Source organism: Pithys albifrons, chromosome 4, assembly GCF_047495875.1.
Source record: "Pithys albifrons albifrons isolate INPA30051 chromosome 4, PitAlb_v1, whole genome shotgun sequence".
NCBI lineage: Eukaryota > Metazoa > Chordata > Aves > Passeriformes > Thamnophilidae > Pithys > Pithys albifrons.
In genome coordinates this window covers 77946134-77966164 of record NC_092461.1, presented here as the reverse complement: position 1 = coordinate 77966164, position 20031 = coordinate 77946134, and the positions used below count along the sequence as shown (strand labels likewise).

At 40.6% G+C, this 20031-nt stretch overlaps 1 protein-coding gene across 2 annotated transcripts; it reads left to right on the top strand.

Annotated features, from left to right (window-relative positions):
* The first annotated feature begins 941 nt into the window (after nt 1-941).
* On the top strand, nt 942-19744 carry THOC1 (THO complex subunit 1). Of its 2 annotated transcripts, XM_071554714.1 has the most exons (22): nt 942-1028; nt 2031-2104; nt 2210-2270; nt 3167-3233; nt 4162-4280; nt 4958-5006; nt 5447-5542; nt 5812-5894; nt 6399-6472; nt 7059-7167; nt 8230-8361; nt 9490-9590; nt 10658-10724; nt 10896-10946; nt 11580-11650; nt 12474-12497; nt 12903-12998; nt 13268-13333; nt 15275-15358; nt 15586-15733; nt 17249-17327; nt 19290-19744. In XM_071554714.1, the coding sequence occupies exons 1-22, from the start codon at nt 981-983 to the stop codon at nt 19583-19585; spliced, it is 1995 nt and encodes a 664-aa protein (XP_071410815.1). In that variant the 5' UTR covers nt 942-980; the 3' UTR covers nt 19586-19744. The 2 variants fall into 2 exon arrangements, with proteins under 2 accessions (XP_071410815.1, XP_071410814.1); XM_071554713.1 differs by lacking the exon at nt 12474-12497 and having other exon boundaries at nt 956-1028.
* Nucleotides 19745-20031: the final 287 nt, after the last annotated feature.

The following is a 20031-nucleotide window of genomic DNA, read 5'->3' as shown; positions in this document are numbered from 1 at the left end:
ATAACAGTTGAAGAGTTAAACTTTACCACATCTAAGGGGAGCAGAATTTATGGTGGAGTTATCGTTAGGGTTGGGGCGGTCCCATGGTGTAACGGAGAGCAGTCTGGACTCTGAATCCCAAGGTCCTGAGTTCCAGTCTCAGTAGGGACCGTCCCCTGGCAGTTCAATGCCTCCCTGCCATCCCATCCCGTCACATCTCGGATGCTCAGCAGGGTCAGCCCCGGTTAGTACCGGGGGCTGTGACAGTCCCGAGGACTTCACTGTCACTGTCCAAGCTCGCTCGGCCGTGGCAGATGGACCTTGGGACTTAAACGGTGGGGCCAGTTCTGCGCACGCTGTGCCTCACCTAAAAACTCCACTGCGCAGGCTGGAAGGGCACGTGGGGAGAGCCCTGCCCAAATCTGCGTTCACAAAGTCTGGCCCTACATACATCACGAGGGTTGTTAAAGTAACTTAGCTATAGTAGTATATGTTAAACTGCTTAACAATGTACTTTAAATGTTTATGTATGAGTCAAATGAATATGTATGTAGAGACTAAATAAATGTTAGTTACACTGTGTTCAGGGTGCGATGGCGAGCAGTGCTTGCCTCCGTCGCACCCGGCATGCCGAAATTGCCATTATCATATAATAAACTTTAATTGAAAACCTACGAGGCTGAGACTTTGTTTCTCACAGCCTCAAGCTGCGCCAGCGGAGGTTTAGATTGGACATAGGAACACCTGCTACCCGAAAGCGTGGCCGGGCATGGAACACGCTGCCCCGGGGGGGTGGGAGAGCCGCCATCCCTGGCGATGTTCCGGAGACGCGCCGGGGTGGCGCTGGGCACAGGGCTGGGCGCCGTGCCTGGCCCTGCGGGGCAGCGCTGGGACTCGCCGGGATCGGGCGCCTTTTCCCACGCGCAGCTCGTCCCGCGGGGGGAGGTGCCGTGACGTCATCGGCGCGCGCCGCGCATCGCCAGCGCCGCCCGGTCGCCGACATGTCGCCGCCGCTGTTCAGCCTGCCCGAGGCGCGGCTCCGCTTCACGGTGAGGGCGCCTTCTCTCCCTCCCTCCCTCCCTCCCTGCCGCCCTCCCTGCGTCCCTCCCCGCTCCCGTCCCACCAGCCCTGCCGCAGGCTCTGCCCCGGCGGGCCCGCCCGGCTGTTAGTGCGGCCCGGCCTGGGAGGGGAGCAACCTTTGGGTTAACGAAAATTAATGGGAAACAGTGAAATTATGGCGTAGGCCCCGCAGCAAAAACGTCCGAGCCTATTGCTTTTACCTCCCTTGCGCCCGTGCTGAATGATGCTGTTCCCCTGCCAGAGCAGGGGCGCTCGGTGTGTGCCCAAGCCTCTGCATCTCGGCGTTTGCGGCCCAATTCCGAGCACAGGGGAATGGGATTTGCACAGGAGTGGTTGAGGCACAGGTATTCGATCCGTTAGATCTATTTCGTAACAGGAAATAGTAATTTTTAGACCATTTTGTTAGCAGGACTCACGTGCTTTTCAACTTTTTCATAACCAACCTGAGCGCAGGACTTGAAGGGATGCTGTGAAGGTTTGCAGATGATACAAAGTTGGGAGCTGTTGACTCCCTTGAAGGCAGAGAGGCTCTCAAGCAGACAGGGCAATTGTTGGGGCTGTCTCTGCAGGGCCAGGAGTTGGACTGAATGATCCTTGTGGGTCCCTTCCAACTCAGAATATTCTGTGATTCATGTCCCAAACCACCACAACCACCCGCAGCTCTGTGTGTGGGATGTGAGACTGTGGTAGGTATAGCATTGGTCACAACAGCATGTTCCTCTGTGTTTCCCTTAGAAATACTATTTAGTCACACTGTTAGCCCAGGTTTGAGGTGTGAGGCTCTACTAGCTCACATTGCTAATTTCCTATGAGCTTGTTATTTGCCCCTCTTCTTACAAGGTTCTCTTTATAAACTGATAGATGGTGTGTGGCAGAAAGATTCCTTAGTGTTTCTCCACTGTCAGAGGAGGGTGGAGAACCTTTTGGTGCTGTGCCTGTTTTGTACCTTTTCTTTCTTTGCATTTTGGTAGACATCCACCAGAGAGGCTCTGATTAACAAAAGCATCAAGCCATTGTTGAATGCATTTAACCAGGTTCCTGGGAGGTAAGTAAATGTCACTTGCTTTTAAAAAGTGCTTATTCAGATCACTTTTAGTAATCTTGCCCATAATGGTTTTTACTAACGAAGGTGGAATGTTTGCATTTGCAGTGAAAATGAAAAGAAGTGTACCTTGGATCAAGCTTTTAGAGTTGTTGTGGAAGAAGAAATAGTAAGTACTTTAAACTGCTGCAGGTTATTTCTTGTTAAACCTCAAACTTCTATTTGCAGACTAACATTAATTTAACAGCAACTTACTTTGGTATAAGAAAACACTTCATTAAAAACTTGAACTATGTAGTAGTTAGGTAATTAAGATTTAATAGAAATGGTTCAAGAAGATTGGTGGAACGTCGTTATTTTACAGACACCACACTGCAGTGAGAGCTGTTGACTGACCCTTTTCCAGCTGTTCTTTGTAATGCTTGTGACAGTCTGCTATGTCTTAAATTTCTGATTGGTGAATATGCATTGTTCTGCAACAGTACTTCAGGCATGGGTGGAAAGGGTAGGTTTAGATCAGATATTAGGAACAAATTCCTCACTGTGAGAGTGGTGAGACACTGGAGCAGGTTGCCCAGAGAAGTTGTGTTCAAGGCTAGGTTGGATGGGGCTTCAAGCAACCTGGTCTAGTGGAAGGTGTTGCTGCTCATGTCAGGAGGGTTGGAACTTGGTGCCCTTTAAGGTCCCCTCCAGCCCAAACCATTCTGTGATTCTGTGATTTGTTACTGGCATGTAACAAAGCTGTCTTGTCAGCAGAAATGATCAAAGGAATCCAGTAATGTATGATCAAATAATAGTTGAATGAAATCTGACTGTTGAATATTAATTTCCAGAGGTAAATGACTCTGCACATTGAGGTCTTTAGTGACTGGAAGCAGTCAGGAAAGGTTGCTAACTCCATAAAAACTTGATATAGTTAATGAATAAACTTCATATTGTTGAACATTTTGGGATGGTGAATGTCAATATTGGTTTAAAATTTTCCTACTTGAAAACAAGAGTTTTAGTTCTGTTACATATATTTAGGTCAGAATAGAGAAGTTTAACTCTCTTTTCTTTGTTCAGATAAACAAAGCTCCATGTGAAAATCTCCTGGCAATTATATCTCTTGCTATTAATGGAGTCACAGAAGGTGAGCATCTTTCTTTCCAATCTTTTGGTAGTTTTAGGGAATATTAAAATCGTAATTTCTATAAGTCATCTGCAGTGGTTAGCTTTTGTAATGTGTGGCCCTTATGCTAGTGGTTATTAAATTTGTTTCACAAGAGAAATTATGTATAATATAATCAAATTCAGTTGTATGTGTGACATTTGTGTTGGAATCTTTTTTTTTTAATAGAGAAAAATGTATGATTTTGGCTGCAACCTGATTAGTATTTTCTGTCTTTGTCCACCACTTTAAAATGCTTGGAATGCTCCCATGATAATTTCAGAGATGAGACCACTGAGGCAGGATATGGTTGGTTTTTAGATACTTCAGTCTGTTTCTATAACTGGTTTTTGTGTCAGAAATCAATGTTCTGATCTCTTCTGAAGTGTCTGTTGCACTTTTACTTTATTTATTCATATTAGAGATAAAATGCTGATTTGTTTTGGTAGGTGTAGCTAAACTACATGTATGTTTTATGAACTGTGGAGTCACATGGCCTGTGATTATGAGCAACGTGGACACTGCCTACAGGCATGGATAGGCAGACTTGGAGCGGTGCTTGAGCAGTGCTTTACTTGAGGAAAGGCTCTCAGGCTCCATGGGTGGGTGTAGAGTGACTGTTGGTGGATTTAGAAGTCTCAAAGAGTTCACTTGCAGTCTGTAAAGAGATAGGACGTTGTTTCAGACTTTGAGATCTTTAGAACAGCTATTTTTTGTTACTTGTTTTACATTAGTGCAAAGCTCTTCTAAAGGTCATTTGAGTATGTATACATATAGAAATTGCTTTCATGACAGTTCACACTTTAGTTCAAGGTTTTATATAATAATGTCCCATTTTAATATAATGTCCCTCAAGTGCTGTGCATCTTTATGTTTTGCATATCAGTTCAATATTCACTGTTCCTCATAGGTATCTGCACGGCATCGACTCCTTTTGTGCTTTTGGGGGATGTTCTGGATTGCCTCCCCTTGGATCAGTGTGACAAAATTTTCACTTTTGTGGAGAAAAATGTTGCTACATGGAAATCAGTAGGTATTTTTCCAAAATGTTGTATATATTTGCCAAGGTTCCTGTCTACCTGACCCATTTTTACAAATGGATTTTAACTGTCTTTGCATCTGACAAGTTAAGTGTCAGGAACTCTATAGGCAGCCCCTGAAAAGCATTCCACTTTCTCAGAGTTTTCCTAACCTGGGTTTTCTAACCAGGACTACCTCCCATAGTCATTAATTCAAGCTGCTCTGTTTAGATAACATTGTGGGCTCTTAAATATTCACAAACTGTTATCATGAATTCAAGTATCTATGATTTTCTTTCTTCTGCTGCCAAATTACTAGTACTGTTCAATGCTCTAAATCTTTCGTGTGTGTTCTTTGCTTATTTGTGTAATTAATACATGGAATAATAAATGCAATGAGTGTAAAAATTAGTGTGTTCCAGGAAAAAAAAGTGGATGCTGCTCTTAGAATTCATTGTCACATATGGTTTTTCTCTATGGAAGCTGGATTTAAATGTGTTTGATGCTTTCTTGGAATTTGTGAGACTGTTTGTTTTGATTCCTTTTCACAAAACCTGCCTGTTACCCAAGGGAAGACTCAAATTTAGAGGAGTGACTCATACTTACTCATAGCTTATAATTTGATTGAAATCTGCTCAGGAAGGTTCTAAAGTTCTTGATGTTCTAAATACCTTTGCTCTGTTTCAGAACACATTTTACTCTGCAGGGAAAAATTATTTGCTACGAATGTGCAATGGTGAGTTGCAGTTTCTCAGGGCATGGGGGCGGGAGGACTGGAATTAAAGAACTTCCATTCTCAGCAAACAAAAGTGAATTTAATTATTGGATTTAAATTCGGATGTGCTCAGTAAGTAATAAAGTTATAAGGTGCATCACTCAGCAGATATTCATGAGTCATTCCGACCTCAGGGAACTCTCTTCATCAGTGGAGGTCATTATAGAAAGAACAGGATTCATTTGAACTTAATTTTTTATTGGTGTTGAAGGTGTTAGGAGGATTGGTAGAATGTGTTTGAAAAAAATGTGTGATCTGAGAGTTATAGCATTTATATTTACAAATCTGAGCTTCTGTTCATCAGCTCTGCAGGTCATGTAATTAGCAAAACTTGAATTCTATTGCATGTTAAATGAGAATAGGGATAAATGCTAATAGTCTTTACTTTTTACAATATTTAGACCTCTTAAGAAGATTATCTAAATCACAAAACACCGTCTTCTGTGGAAGAATTCAGCTGTTCTTGGCTAGGTTATTTCCACTTTCAGAAAAATCAGGTGAGATTTTTTGTGTTGCATCACACTTAACATCTAAACAAGTGTAAATATGCTCAATCTTTTAAGTTTATGATGATTGCAGACCAAATCCAGATGGAGAAGATCACTTTGCACTTGAATCTTAATTCTTGTCTCTGATATTGTGACTTTCATTTGCTTTGATTTCAAACACAAGGATTTAGTATCAGCATCTCATCAATAAGCAACTGAACAAACAAACTTGGGAACTTGAAAGCTTCTAAGACTGACTGACCGTATGTTTTTCACAGGACTTAATCTGCAGAGCCAGTTTAACCTGGAAAATGTCACTGTTTTCAATACCAATGAACATGAGAGCACTCTAGGACAGAAGGTGAAAGTTCCTATGTCATTTTTCACTCATTCTGCAGTCAAGGTGTAAGATTGTTTGCACAAAAATAGGCTATTGTAGTTAATGGTTGGGACTGTTTCCTCATCAGCTGGTTGTCCCTCTCCAGACTGAGCTGTTGGTTGGGGAGACAGGAGTGTTGCCTGGTACATTCAAGTGTGCGCTTTGAGGGGAGAGAGACTGATGGGATTGTGAGGTATAAGCACTGCCACTTACTGAGCAAAGTTTTCCCCACAGTGTACGGAGGGTAGAGCAGTCCCTTCAGCTTTTTCCAGGAGAAGTCAGGCTGTCGTTGCAAAGTTTAGTAAGGTATTAAGACAAGAATTTGTTGAACATTTTATGATAATAATACTTTAGAGATCTTTTGAGTTACCAGCTTAAGCTTTCTGATCTAAAATGTAGTAGTATGCTTATAAAAAAGAACACTGTGAGAACTGTATTAAAATTGTGGTGACATTTGCATAAGTTTTAAATGGTTTTTTTGTATAGCACACTGAGGAGAGGGAAGAAGGAATGGACGTAGAAGAAGGCGAAATGGGAGATGATGAAGCACCAACAAGTTGGTGAGCTTACAGAAATTTTAAAAATTGAAACAAAGCTTTATAAAGTGGAAGTGAAAAGCTGTTTGGGAAATATCTTTAAATGTTGTGGTCAGAATTCTCCTTAGCTCCTGCCCTCTGAAGATTAGGTGTATCTATTTAGTTCAGACACCTGGCAGTATCTTAACTATTTAAGTGGAGTTCCCTGGAAGAGAAAGAAATGAACAGATTTGAAAAAGCTGCAGACCCTGTCTGAGAACCACTGTGGTTTTGACAGTTTTTCGAATCCCCTTGACAACACTTGCTGCAATCAGATGTATGCAGGGGTGTTGAGTATATGCTTTTAGGATCAAAGGCTGTGCTCCTCTGCATTCCACAGATGGTGAATAACTCCTAAGACCCCTTTTTGTAATATTTTTGCTTCTATGGTGGGAAAGTAACCATAGACTGGATGGAAAACTTTTAGGGATAAATTCTGAGTTACAGATTTCTGCGTAATGGTTCACTACAGACTCATTAATTCACTTCCAAAATGAATGATATTTTCTGGGGTTGTACATTCCTGAGTGGACTTGAATTTATGGGTTTTGTTGTGTGTTTTTTTCCACAGTTCCATTCCAATAGATTATAACCTGTATAGAAAATTCTGGTCACTTCAAGATTATTTTAGAAATCCTGTGCAGTGCTATGAGAAGGTGTCATGGAAAACTTTCCTTAAGGTAATGAGTTCATGCTTCCAACCATTCAGCCCAAGTACACGTCATTGTTTATGCAAGTAGCTGAGTGACTGTGTAAGCACAGAACAGTTCAAAGGCCTGTGCCACTGGAAAATAAATGATAATGCATGAGGAAATGCATTTTGCTGTTTTCTAAAGTGAGACTTTGACTGTAAGCTGTGTATTAAGATGTACAGTAAACTCCCTAATACAACTTGTGTACGTCAGTAACAAAAGGACTTCATATGTTGCAATAATGCCAGAAGTACCTTTTTTGTGATTTATCAGCTGCTAAAAGCAGAACTTTTGAGTTTGGGGTGTTATTTTTTCACTCCGAGCAAATAAACAGCCTATCTGGTTGTTACTTTTGCATGATCATATTGATCCCAGTGGGATTCTGAAGATTACTGGTTTCTAGTGAAGCAAATCTCTTTATAGAAGCAATGACTTAAATGTCCCCTTCAGCCAGCTATTTCAGTTTTGCTTGCTGTGAATACTGAGGGTGTTTTATTGCTAAGCTACTGTTCTTTCATAATTTGTCACTCAGTGTTTATGCAATAGCAAGAAGTCTAAGGTTTTTTTAATCTTCATTCTCTGTGTTCTGGTGACGTCTGCTCAGACATCCTAATATAAATCTTTTTAATGAGATCTACTAATGGGGTCAAAAAAAAGAAAAACAAACCACAAAAATCCACCACGTGTGCAGTTCAGAAACTGAAGAAGGCCAGACTTATGTCTTTCAGATGAAATTTTTTAATGTAGGACTATCACGTGAACCTTTTTTCTTCATGACATCTAAATAACTAAGCACTTGTGCGCTGTTCACAACTCAAAATGATTTGTATTTCTTAGCATATTTTAAATATTCCATATAATTAGATGTTCCAACATGGTAACACTTTCACTGAGGTAGACATCTTACATACTGATAGCAAATGTGTTGTTTCAGTGGGCTGGTAGCAAGTTTACAAATTATTTTACTTGCTTGGCATCAAGTCGAGTGGACTTCTCTAACTATAAAGGTTTGTATTATTTTCATGTGGTAAAAATAACTCTGTTTCATAGTACTCAGAAGAAGTTTTGGCTGTGTTCAAAAGTTACAAGTTGGATGACACACAGGCTTCCCGAAGAAAGTTGGAAGAACTGAAAACAGGAGGAGAACATGTATATTTTGCAAAGTTCCTAACTAGTGAAAAGGTACGTGATTTCCCTTCTCAGAATCTCAGGCTGGTTGGGGTTGGAAGGAACTTGTGTCTAGGAACTTGTGTCTAGTTCAGCCTCCCTGCTCCAAGCTCTCAGCTGGACCAGTTGGCACAATGTCCAGTTGGATTTTTAATGACTCCACAGACAGAGACTGCAGTTTCTCTGGGTATCCCATTCTGCTGTATGATCACTTTATTTAGAAAGATTTATTCTATTGGTGGATTGCCTCTATTAATTAAGCATTCAGGGACTTCTGTTTCTTTAATAAGAGTCTGTAGTAAGACTGATACTTGTTTATTGCATTCATTTCTAATGGTGCATTTATAAAGAGAAGTTAAAACAGCATAAATGCATAAAGATCTGTTGCTTTTTTGTTGCCTTTAGAATTACATTTTCAAAACTTATGTGATGTGCTCACTATATGTTCTGCTTCTAAATGCATGCATTAGTAGAATGACAGAAAGTAAATCTCAGTGCAGAATGAAATTTTCTGGACTAGAAGAGCAGGTAAATTCATCTTAGGTCTTTGACCTGTGTATTGACAATTTTTAAATAATGAGTACCTAGTAGACAAAGGCCTTTTTGTTTAGAGTCTTCAAGTGTTCCCTTTGTATGATCTATCATGCTGCAATATAGAGAGTAGCAACCAAGCAACGTCACTGTGCAAGTGTAGATGAGAGTGAACACTTCTGTGGTAGCCAAATCCTCATGTTGTAGCCAGTAGTTCACAGGGAAAGGGAATGAGCTGTCATTAAGTTGCTGAAATATTTGAGTCTTTATTTTTCCAAATTCTTATTCACTTCAAAGTGAATGTTGTCAAATCAAGCACTATACAATTGTTAAACAAAAATCTACAGATACTTTTACAGGAAGTTCCTAATGCTTTCAAAAAACATGATTTAATTAGAGATTTTGATTCTCCTCCTAAACTGTGCTAGATGACAGTTTACCCCTCTTAGTACCTTATGAAGTGCTGTCCTGAAAGTCCAGGTGATGCTTAATAAACTTAGCATCATTTATTGTAAAAATAGTCCCTGTGATGTTTATCGAAAACATTTGTTGGATTTTTTCACTTATGCCTGTTAAGTGTCATTAATATGTAATTCTTCTGTTGTTGTTTAGCTGATGGATTTACAGCTGAGTGACAGTAACTTCCGCCGTCACATCTTGTTGCAGTACTTAATACTGTTTCAGTATCTAAAGGGACAGGTCAAATTTAAAAGGTAATGTGAAAATATTTTGTGTTTTGGGGGTGGGAAGCTAGGAACTTGGAGATAAACCAAAATATTTTCTGAGAGTTTTTCTACTTATTTTGAGGTTCTTGTGAAACTTGGAGACTTGGATTGGTAAATACAGGGAGGAGACTCTTTGGCAGCAGCCAATTGTTAGACAAGTGCAAGCTTGCCTGTGTGTGGCATCATTTTGAATCTATATTGACTGTAGTGTGGCATTGGATGCTGATCTGTTTTTAACTGGTGTGCTACAGAATTCTAAATTAGCAAGAAATAACAGAGGTTATTGTTGCTTTTATATATTAATGGGACAGAACCAAACCCTATTTTTTCCTAATCTCAATGTTATGCTGAAGAAAATTCTGCCTCTGTTAATTTCCTGTGCCCTTGGCCATACGTGTGCATAATGATTAACATCATTAACAAGGCAGCTTTCTTTCACCTGCAATATACTGCTTTTTATAAACAGCTTCCAAAGCACTTTGTAAACTAGGTTAGGATTGTTATCCTAATTCTATAGATTATTTACCAAGGCAGTCCAGTGTCAGAGAAGGAATAGAATTCAGGTCTTCTAAATTGCAGTTCAGTCCTGTTGAGGTGACAGTCATTTCAATGACAATTCATTCAGATGTTCATTAAAAGCACTCATTTATCAGTGGTCATGAATAGTATGAGATACCAATGGTGTAGTATAATACTTGGTGAGTGTTTCTGAGGTGTCTTTTAGTTGTGCCCATTTGCTGTGCTTTGGGTCCAACATCAAGGTGTGATCTGGAATCACACAAATGGGCTTCCTATTGGAGGAGTCTAAACCTCGAAAGTAGATTCCCAAGCACATCTAATTAACTCCACAAATTAAAAGTGGTCAGTCCTTGGGACCAGAGCAGAGCACATTCATAGTACTTCAGATTGTCTCTAATGCCCCTCAAAAGGTCTGTGTCCTCAGCACTGTTTTGATGTATAGTAAACTCCTAAAATAAAAAAAAAAAAAAAGAAAAAAACCCACCCAGCTGATTTAATGACACTTTTTGTTGTGTTGGGTTTTTTTTCCATTCTAGTTCTAACTATGTTCTAACAGATGAACAGTCTCTTTGGATTGAAGATACAACAAAAGCGGTTTACCAGGTTGGTACAGTATCTACTCACATAAAACTGCATGGAAGAAGATTTAGCATGTAATACTGTATCAGCCACCTTTACAGCAGTAAACCACCATTTTCTTTGGTGTTTTTTTTCCTACATATTCTACTACAGTTGTAATGCAAAAAGGCCACTTTTTTTTTCTCCCATTCATAGCTTCTTTCAGAAAATCCTCCAGATGGGGAAAGGTTCTCAAAAATGGTAGAGGTAAGTTCCTTCATGCCTGTCTGAACAAAGTGTAAATAGCACATAAAAAAGCAGTGTCAGCTTGAACTAGCTTTTGGAATACAGGTGTTACATCTGAGAGACCTTTCACCTCATCTCAGTAAAAAAAGGTTTCATAATATTTTTTTGTTTGTAGTCATATTTTTCACGTATTTTTGTTAGTGCTCTTTTCTTCCTTCTCCCGGGGAGAAGTGGAAATATGCATTTATATGCATGTGTACATACAGGAGAGATTGGTTATTAAGAATTAAGAAATCTTTGCAGATAGGAGTGCTGTGCCCAAAGACATGGAGATAAGATAAAAGCAAAATCTAAAAAAAAAAAGTTGTCTTCTTGTTTTCCTTTTTTCTTTTACTTTGGCTGCATCTATTTTCTTGTTTAGATCAGGAGAAATAAAGCCTTTCCCACAATTATTGCAGAGAGGAGATACACTGTTATTGAATAAATTAAACCAGGTGTTGAGTATGATATTGATGACTTTCAAAATAGTGACTGAAATACACAACTTAAAAACAAAGTATTCCCCTTGATCTTAGTAGCTCAGTTAAAAACTGTGGAGCCAACTCCAAAAATTATTATGACCCTAATAATGGACAATACTTTGTGTTTTTCCAGCATATATTAAATACTGAAGAAAACTGGAACTCATGGAAAAATGAGGGCTGCCCAAGCTTTGTGAAAGAAAGGTAACTATTACAAAGTGGAAAACTTATGCTGCTTGTTTGAAATGGTGATTCCCCTTCAGAATGTGGTACCTGTGGTTCATAGGAACGTTAACCATTGACATAACTTTGAGATTTGTGTAGTTGCCTGTCCCTTCAGCGTGTGCAGAAGGCCCTTAGATTTCTGCCAAAAGTCTTAAGGTTTCTGTTATGTCAGGGAACAGGTTGTTACGGATGTGTGGGCTCTCAGAAGTGCATTCCTCACTGCCTCTTGGCAACATTTTGTTGTACTGAGGAGACTGGACTGTGTCCCCTCCTGCTTTTGACACTCTAGGTTGAAGAAGTGAGTGCCTGACTTTCCCTATATGGCTTTGGATTGCCTCTGATGAAGACTTTGGCATTATGGCTTTGGCAGGGCAGCACAGCTGGACTTTGTGCAGCTTATGTAATTTATTTATTTATTAGGTGTGCCACTTGGTGGTGATCACTTACCTGAAAGGAAATGATGAGGCTTTCACCACCAAGGTTTCCTGTGTAATTAGTTGGTAACTAGTGGCAAAGCTTGATCTCCAAATGTCTACTAGACTATCTTGAGGGGGTGACCAGTGTCATCTGTCCTTCACCATACACACAGCCTGTAGTGTCTTTGTGATAAGGAGCATCTGGGTCATTATCTTTTGGAGATTTCCTTTTGTTGGAGAGATCAGGTGCAGCCACCTCTTTGTGACTTAAGCTGTTTGCAGAAAAAGGGAGAGTGACTGTGAGAAGAGAGAAATTACTGTTGCGGGGGTTTGTGTAGAAGTACAGCTATGAAATTTGACTTTTATAAATGTTCTGTCTCCTTTAGATCTCATCCAGAGTTTCAGCTCGGGTAGGTCTTGCCCTAATCTGAGTGGTCTGGGATCTCCATTCTCTGATCCCATGAAATGAGGTGCAGCTGGGGAAAGAGACCTTGCAATCATAGAGCAGATGATCCCAGCAGTGGGGTAGATCACACTTACACATGTGCTGCTGGCACAAATGTGATTTGCTTCTTTTTCTCTGTTGGGACTCTGGTAGACCTTTACATTTGTGAGTGAACTAATTTTGGTGTCTGGCAGTTTCCTTATCTCTTTATTTTGCCTTCTCTCTTCTCTCTTGCCTCCTTCCACTCAATCACCGTCCTTCTGATTACTTTCATTATGATTTAACTTGGCACTATCTGAAGGTGAAATGACTTTATTTTGATCCCAGAATATTCGTGGTTTGATACTAAAGAGCATCTATTTTTTTACAGACCTCCTGATTCTAAACCAATGAGGCCTGTGAGAAAGAGGCCAGCTCCAGAGGACTTCTTAGGGAAAGGATCAAACAAAAAAATCCTTATGGGGAAGTATGTTGGATATTTTTTTCCCTTTACAGAATTTCTGGGTTTGAGTTGGTTAGTTGGTTTTGGGATTGCTGTGTGGGTTTTTCCCCACTATCTGTTCTTTCTATGCAATAATCTTCAAACGTCCTTGCTTTGAAACTGCCAGGAAACAACAGCCAGTAGGCTTCCTTTCCTTAGATCCAATCTTTTAGATTGCTTTTAAACAGTCTGTAAGTATGGAATGATAGAATGATGAATGTGCAGTTTGATGTGTGTTGTGCTGCTCTTTTCAGTGAGGAACTGACCCGCCTTTGGAATTTATGTCCTGATAACATGGAAGCTTGTAAATCTGAGAGCAGGTAGGTAAAAAATGGGTATGTCATTATCTGAAGCTAACTTTCAGCAGTCTAATTAGAGAATTACAGTTCTTACAAAACTGGCATAAGGAAAATATACAAGGTGCTCTTAGGAGGTGTCTTGAGAGAAGTTACTTTTATGAACTTTTACCTTGAATCCCTTAGAGTTTTCTTCACTTCTTATAGTATTTGTGCTGTCAGTAATTTTCATTGCTTTAGTAAAAGTAAAATCTAAGCTACAAACCAAACTCCCATTTTGTAGAGCATGATTGTATAATTAATGACTTTATATAATGAAGGAAGACTGCCAAGTCAGGCTCTAATGAAGTTAGCATGCTATTTGGCTATGATTTTCAAGCAGGCCTGTGCTCTGAACAATGCTAGATGAGAGGAAATTGGCTAGCAGGCATTGTTCCAGCTCCCACTGGATCTACCCGTGGTGCAGGTATAGAAAAGCACAGTTGCTGGTTGTTCCTCCTGCTTGCACAATTGTAGGAAATACTCCAAATGTACTCTGCTACATAACTTTGTTTGTTACAGATAGCAAAATCCATTTCTGTGCAGACACAGTAACTAATAAGAAAATCTGGGGAAAAAAATGGGACAGTTCCCAAAGAGAGCTCTGCTATTAGTGGCTGTAAAGTCTGGTTGCCTGGGGAGGGGTGCTAGCTGTGCAGATGTCCTGAGTGGAGGAATTGCTTTTCCAGAGGTTTAGAGCTTTGCAGAGGAAGTGCTCTCCTTTCCTGTGAGGCTGGGATGTACAGGAAGGCCTCTGACAGGATACTTGTCTTTACTAGGCCAAGGGCTGAAAGTGAAGTTGTGTTTGGGACCAGAGCTTTTGATTCCCTGTGCATGATTGTATTGTACTGGAGTGTCTTTAACTAAACAAATGGAGATAAACCATAAAAATCATGCCATGGTAAACAGGAAAGAGAAGATTCCTTGGAGTCTGCATTCAGAGCCAAGTTTCATTACAGACTTCATGACTGTATGTGATCAAGTGAAAGTAGCTTTTTGCTTTGGTTTCTTACATCTCCATTCAAATGGGGTGATACTTCCTTACCTGTCTTTGTAGATTGTTGTTTTGGGGATAACATAGCAGGACTCAAATCAGATGGATTTTCAAGGTGCTGGCTTTGGTTCCAGTAGTCAGTGATAGTGCTACACTTTAACAGGTGTGGGGCACTGCTGCCCTGGGCAAAATGGTTTTTTCAAAACAAACCTGAATTTATAGAACAGTGTGTTTCAGCCCCTGCTCCAAGTGACTACTAGATTCCCTTGCAGAAGCAGATGTGTCTCTGTCAGCATTAGGTAGCAGAAATACAGATCATTACGAACTTGCTTTGCACACTGAGAACTTTGGCCCACAGTAACCCTACAGCTCTTACGTGGTCTGTGTTTCTGCCCTGTAGCCTTCACAGCAGCAAACTGTCCTGACTGTTGGGAATATAATTTCTGGTTTTTTTATCTAGGTCAGGGTTCCTTTTGTGCTGGTTTACATACCTGTCAGAATCAATCGTGAGTCGTTCCAGGAGCAGATGGAACTGAAACAGGGGGCAGGAGGGATGGCCGTGTTTTACTGGTCCTGTCAAATCACACAAAACAACCGTTTTAGACTCTGAGCGTGCATGAGCTGTGCAGATGCTATTGACAGATGTTGATGTCACCTTTTGGTGTGGCAAAAGGTTTAAGTGCATGTAAAAGACAGTGCTAACAATGGCTGGTACGCTCCAGTGGTTATGCAGTAAATAAATTTTATAGCAAAATGTATCAAACAAATTCTTTGCTAAGTTGCAATTGTTAAATTTGAGTGGGTTGGGTTTGGGTTTGGGTTTGATTTTTTTTTCTTAAGTGGAGAAGCTTGAGATGTGCATGAAGGAACTGAAAACCAACAATTTTATAGTAGATCATGAAGCATATTAAGCTTTTTATTTTATCCCTTAGGGAATATATGCCAACATTGGAGGAATTTTTTGAAGAAGCTATTGAACAAGCAGACCCTGAAAACATGGTTGAAAATAAGTATAAGTATGTCAGTTTTTGTGTTTTCACTTGATTTTGATCTCTGTCATGTTTGAATTGCTAAAGAAATCACACTGTTCCCAGCAATACTAATGGCTGTGCAGGACTCCTGTAAGGCACAAAAAATTTGTACATTTAGACAGAATTACATTAATTACTAAATGTCTCAGACTTTTATTTTGTGCTTTTATTAGATGCCAGACTTTACCAACCAAACTTATGTTTTATTGTAGGGCTGTGAACAATTCTAACTATGGCTGGAGAGCACTGAGACTTCTGGCACGCAGAAGTCCTCACTTCTTCCAGCCAACAAATCAACAGTTCAAGAGTTTACCTGAATATCTAGAAAACATGGTAATCAAATTAGCCAAGGAGCTGCCTGTAAGTAATATTATCCTATAATAAGAAATGCTGAATTCATTTGAATTCCTGCTTGTTCCTCTTCAGTCCATTTGGTACATGGGAATGGGGAGGGGGGGGAAGGCAGGAAAAAAGTTTGTACATGAAGTTAAAATTACAAATAAAATTAGTCTAATCTATTAAGATCCCAGTACTGAATAACATTGACTAATCAAGTTAGTGCTGAGCCCTCCCTTATGTTCTGTGAAAAAAACCAGTTGTGGCATTCCCATTGGTAGGCAGGAGTATTCGTGCCCAGCTACTTGTGTTCCGTGTTGGAAGGTCTAAGCCAGCATTATGGCTCATGAGTGTACTGGGATGGCGGGAAAAGGGGCAGCACGTGCAGTTGAAGGTACTGTGCTAAGTGTTACCAGGGCTTTACAGCAAGGTTTTGCCAGCTCTACTATCAGACTATTCTGAGTTGGAAGGGACCCACAAGGATCATCAAGTCCAACTCTTAAGTCAATGGCCCACACAGGGGATTGAACCCATGACCTTGACATTATTACAACCAAGTTTTAACCAACTGAGCTAATCTCAGGGTCGACTTTTAAAATATGTAAAATAAAAATAGACCTAGTGGAGCTATAAATTTAAGGCATTAACCCTTTGCAGGTTCAACAGTACAAATTTGAGTCCAGGTAGGGGCCTTTCAGATCCCTTTATATGCAGTGATAAGAGAGGCCAGCAGTGGGGAAGGGGTTGTTTTCTAAATCTTTGAGTTAGCACACAACCCAGCAATTTTCTGCAGATATGGACTCCTCCTGTATTGAGACCTTCCTTGTCTGTGATGTGGAACTACTGAGGTGTAAAGGTTGCATCGTATATATAATTTTTTGTTTGTCCAGCCACCTGAGTTAACTGTATGCTCACAGCAAGTTTAGGAAAACTACAGGGAGGGGAAAGGTGTTGTAATTTGTTTAATGGATTAAGGTATCAGTGTATGCAATATTCCTGATGCTGTTACTGTCATGTACCAAATGTGGCAAGAAGCCCATAAGGCCTGTGGCTGAAATGTATAAAGAGGAAACTTTTTCACTGATCAGTAGGTAAATCACAGACTGAAAAGTTTGTCGATTGCACATTTGTTTGCCACCTTTCAGAAGTTTGGAAGTATGGAAACTTCAGGGAATTCCCAAGTGAGGAATAAAACTAGTGAAGAATAATTTTTTTTTTTAAAATGTTCATAAATAGTGGCATCAAAGTTGTTTAAGTAAGTAAGCTCACTATGTAATGCTTAGTTGTTGTTTCTGTGAAAAGGAGAGAATTCTGTGGTCAGTGGATATTTTATTAGGTTTTTTTAGTTAGTAGTAAGTTTTATTAGAATACTTGTTACTGGTGTTTTGAATGCGGGAGACTGGGGGAGGAATTTTTAATTCTCATGTGGGGTCTGTCAGGTTTTCCATTCTAACACACATTCCAGAGACAACCACAGAGCGGTAAAATTTCTCTTTAAACACAAAATTCATCCAGTGATGTTTAGTTCTTTCATTGTAGCCTCCTTCTGAAGAAATAAAAACAGGCGAAGATGAAGATGAGGAAGATAATGATGCTTTGTTAAAGGAAAACAATGAAAGTAAGATTTGCGTGTTTCAGTTTTTCTCTCGATGTGTGTTGTAGAAGCTGTGTTTAAACATAGTTTCTACTGAGGGCCATCGGTCCAGCTTCCCCCAGCACTTCTGACTTGAACCAGCATTTGTACCAAAAAGTGCAGCCTTTTCAGGACACAGGGTGCCAGTAGCGACCTGCCAGGCTTGTGGCCTGCAGTGCTGAAAGCATCCAGTTGGATTAGCATGTCAATTAGGAGCTCTGTTTCACCTTTTGTGCTACATGGTGTGTGTTTAGTGTCAGTAGGTGTTTATGGCAGAAATGCCAGCATTGCTGTGTAAAAGCCTACCTGAACATTCCTTGCCCTGCTTTCCTGTTCTCTCTGCCCTCTGATTGCCAGGCTCAGTCCTTCCCTCTGGTCCCTACTGAGGTGGGTAGTTATGGGACTTTCAAACATGGACATATTCCAACTCTGAGATCTTTACTTCCTCTTCATTTGAAATATCTCAAAGGCAAAAGCTTTTCTGTGAGGAAAGCAACCTTCCTGACACACATTCATCCCTTGCTAATTCCTTTCCACAAACCACTCCTTTTGTTTGTCTCTTGCCTGTAACCATGGTGTGTCCTGCTCTCCCAGGTGTCCTTCCCCATCTCCTTTGTCTTTGAATCTGCCCTCCTCCATCATTCATGCCTTCATCTTACAGCACCTTCTTCCTTGTGTGCTGTAACTCCCGTGTGACAACTTATGGATCCAGTGTGGGCAGATGGGATATGCAGGGCATGGGAGCCAAACTCTGGGTACCTCTGGCAGTTTTGTTGAAAGCCTATTTTCTGATAGTGGGAAATGTTTGGGCCTCTGTGACTCTCTCTTCTGTTGCCTTTTCCATACAGCACTTGACCTTTTCCACAGTCTCCTTGCCAAGAGCAGAGGACTTCTCTCCTCTTTAGCTTAATGGTAATTAACACAGCCTTGGTGGTGTCACTGTGTGAGATTTACATCTTTTTTTTAAACCTTGCCTTAAAGCAAAGATGGCAGAGCTGTGGTCTGCTGCACACCACTGTGCTGAGATGTAAGGGAAGTGATCTGAGGGCTTTTGTTGTTTTATTGTCTGGGATCTTCCATCCTTTCCCCTGAATATAGTGGCTTGAGTTCAGATAAATGGGTGTGACTGATAAGCACTGGAGAGAGCTGAAACTTCTGCTCCATGCCAGCTGGCTCTTCAGGTGGCATGAGGGTGAGATATTGAATAAAAATTGAGAATATTATTAATTTCTATACGTAAGTAATTCAGTCATTGGGATGTTTTTTGTTCAAAATTGTGAACTAAACATAGGTGGTAAGCCATAAGTTGCAGACCATGATAAGCTATGAATGTGCAAACCCACCTCTGCAATCACTGCAGCACTTGGCTTCTCAGCAGAACATAGTATTCCATGGTTTTATCTCAGTGCCAGAATGACAGAAAATTCCTTGAAGTACTTACATACACATTAAAGTTACAGTCCTGCTGCCAACAGGAACGTGAGAGAAAAGGGAGGGAAACATTTTTACCTGGGTTAACTTTGACTAAAGTGATTAAAATATTCCAAAATACAAATAAATGCAAAAGATCACTGTATTTTAATGTGATAATATACTTGTGTTGAATACTGTAGTCTGCCTGTCAAAATTCTTGTTTTTATTTGGGGAAGGCAATTCTGATGTACTTAAGGCTTTAGCAATTCTCTATCAATATGATAGGTGATAACATATAAAGCAAGATTGTCTTTATCACAGGCAGTAAGGGACATTCCTCTTGAAACCCAGGTAATAATATATCTGTAAAAACCTGCTCTTGGATCTCAAATAGGTTTTAACAACCACAGGAAAGGTGTACATCGGTCTGTCAGTAAGTAAACAAGATTTATATGGGGCAGATCAGGTTAGATTGATTTCCAGTGCCTGGACATGTTCTCCGTGTCTCACTTATTCCCTCTCCTTTTCCCCCAGGTCCAGAGGTACAACAGGACAAGGCCATGACGGGTGAACAGATCGAGTTCTTTGCAAACAGGCTGGGGGAGCAGTGGAAGACTTTGGCCCCATACTTGGAAATGAAGGACTCTGACATACGGCAGATTGAGTTGGACAGCGAGGATGTGAAGATGAGAGCTAAGCAGCTGCTGGTGGCCTGGCAGGACCAGGAGGGTGCCCATGCAACCCCCAATAACCTGATCACTGCGCTGAACAAAGCTGGGCTAAGTGACCTTGCCGACATCCTGACCAATGACACTGAAGGCAGCAGCTAACTCGCTTCAGCTGCCAACCTGTTTGACTTGGGGGGCTGGGGGTGTTGCTAATTGTGACTGTTCTGGTTGTCATTGATAATTGTTACTATTGTTGCTAGGTAACAGATTTTTGATAGGTATTTTTTGTTCAGGAAACAATAAAGCTTTTTAGTAACTGTTTAGATTGTCCAGATTTTCTGAGAAAAGGATTAGCCATCCCAACTTAGAAATAGGAAGCTTCATTTTGGGTGGTGGAAACATAAGAGGGAGAAGGCAGCTTTCAGGGCAGTCTGCAGGAGAGTTTGGCACCAGCAGAGCCTCAGGTCACTCCTGTTGGACCAAGCAGTTGGCAGCATCTCTGCTACTGCCTCTGCACACTTTTTGCAGAGCAGGGATGGACTGTGTGTCAGGGACTTCTGAGTCCCCCTTTGGGGTGATGGGGAACTGTAGAATGTCAAAACATACCT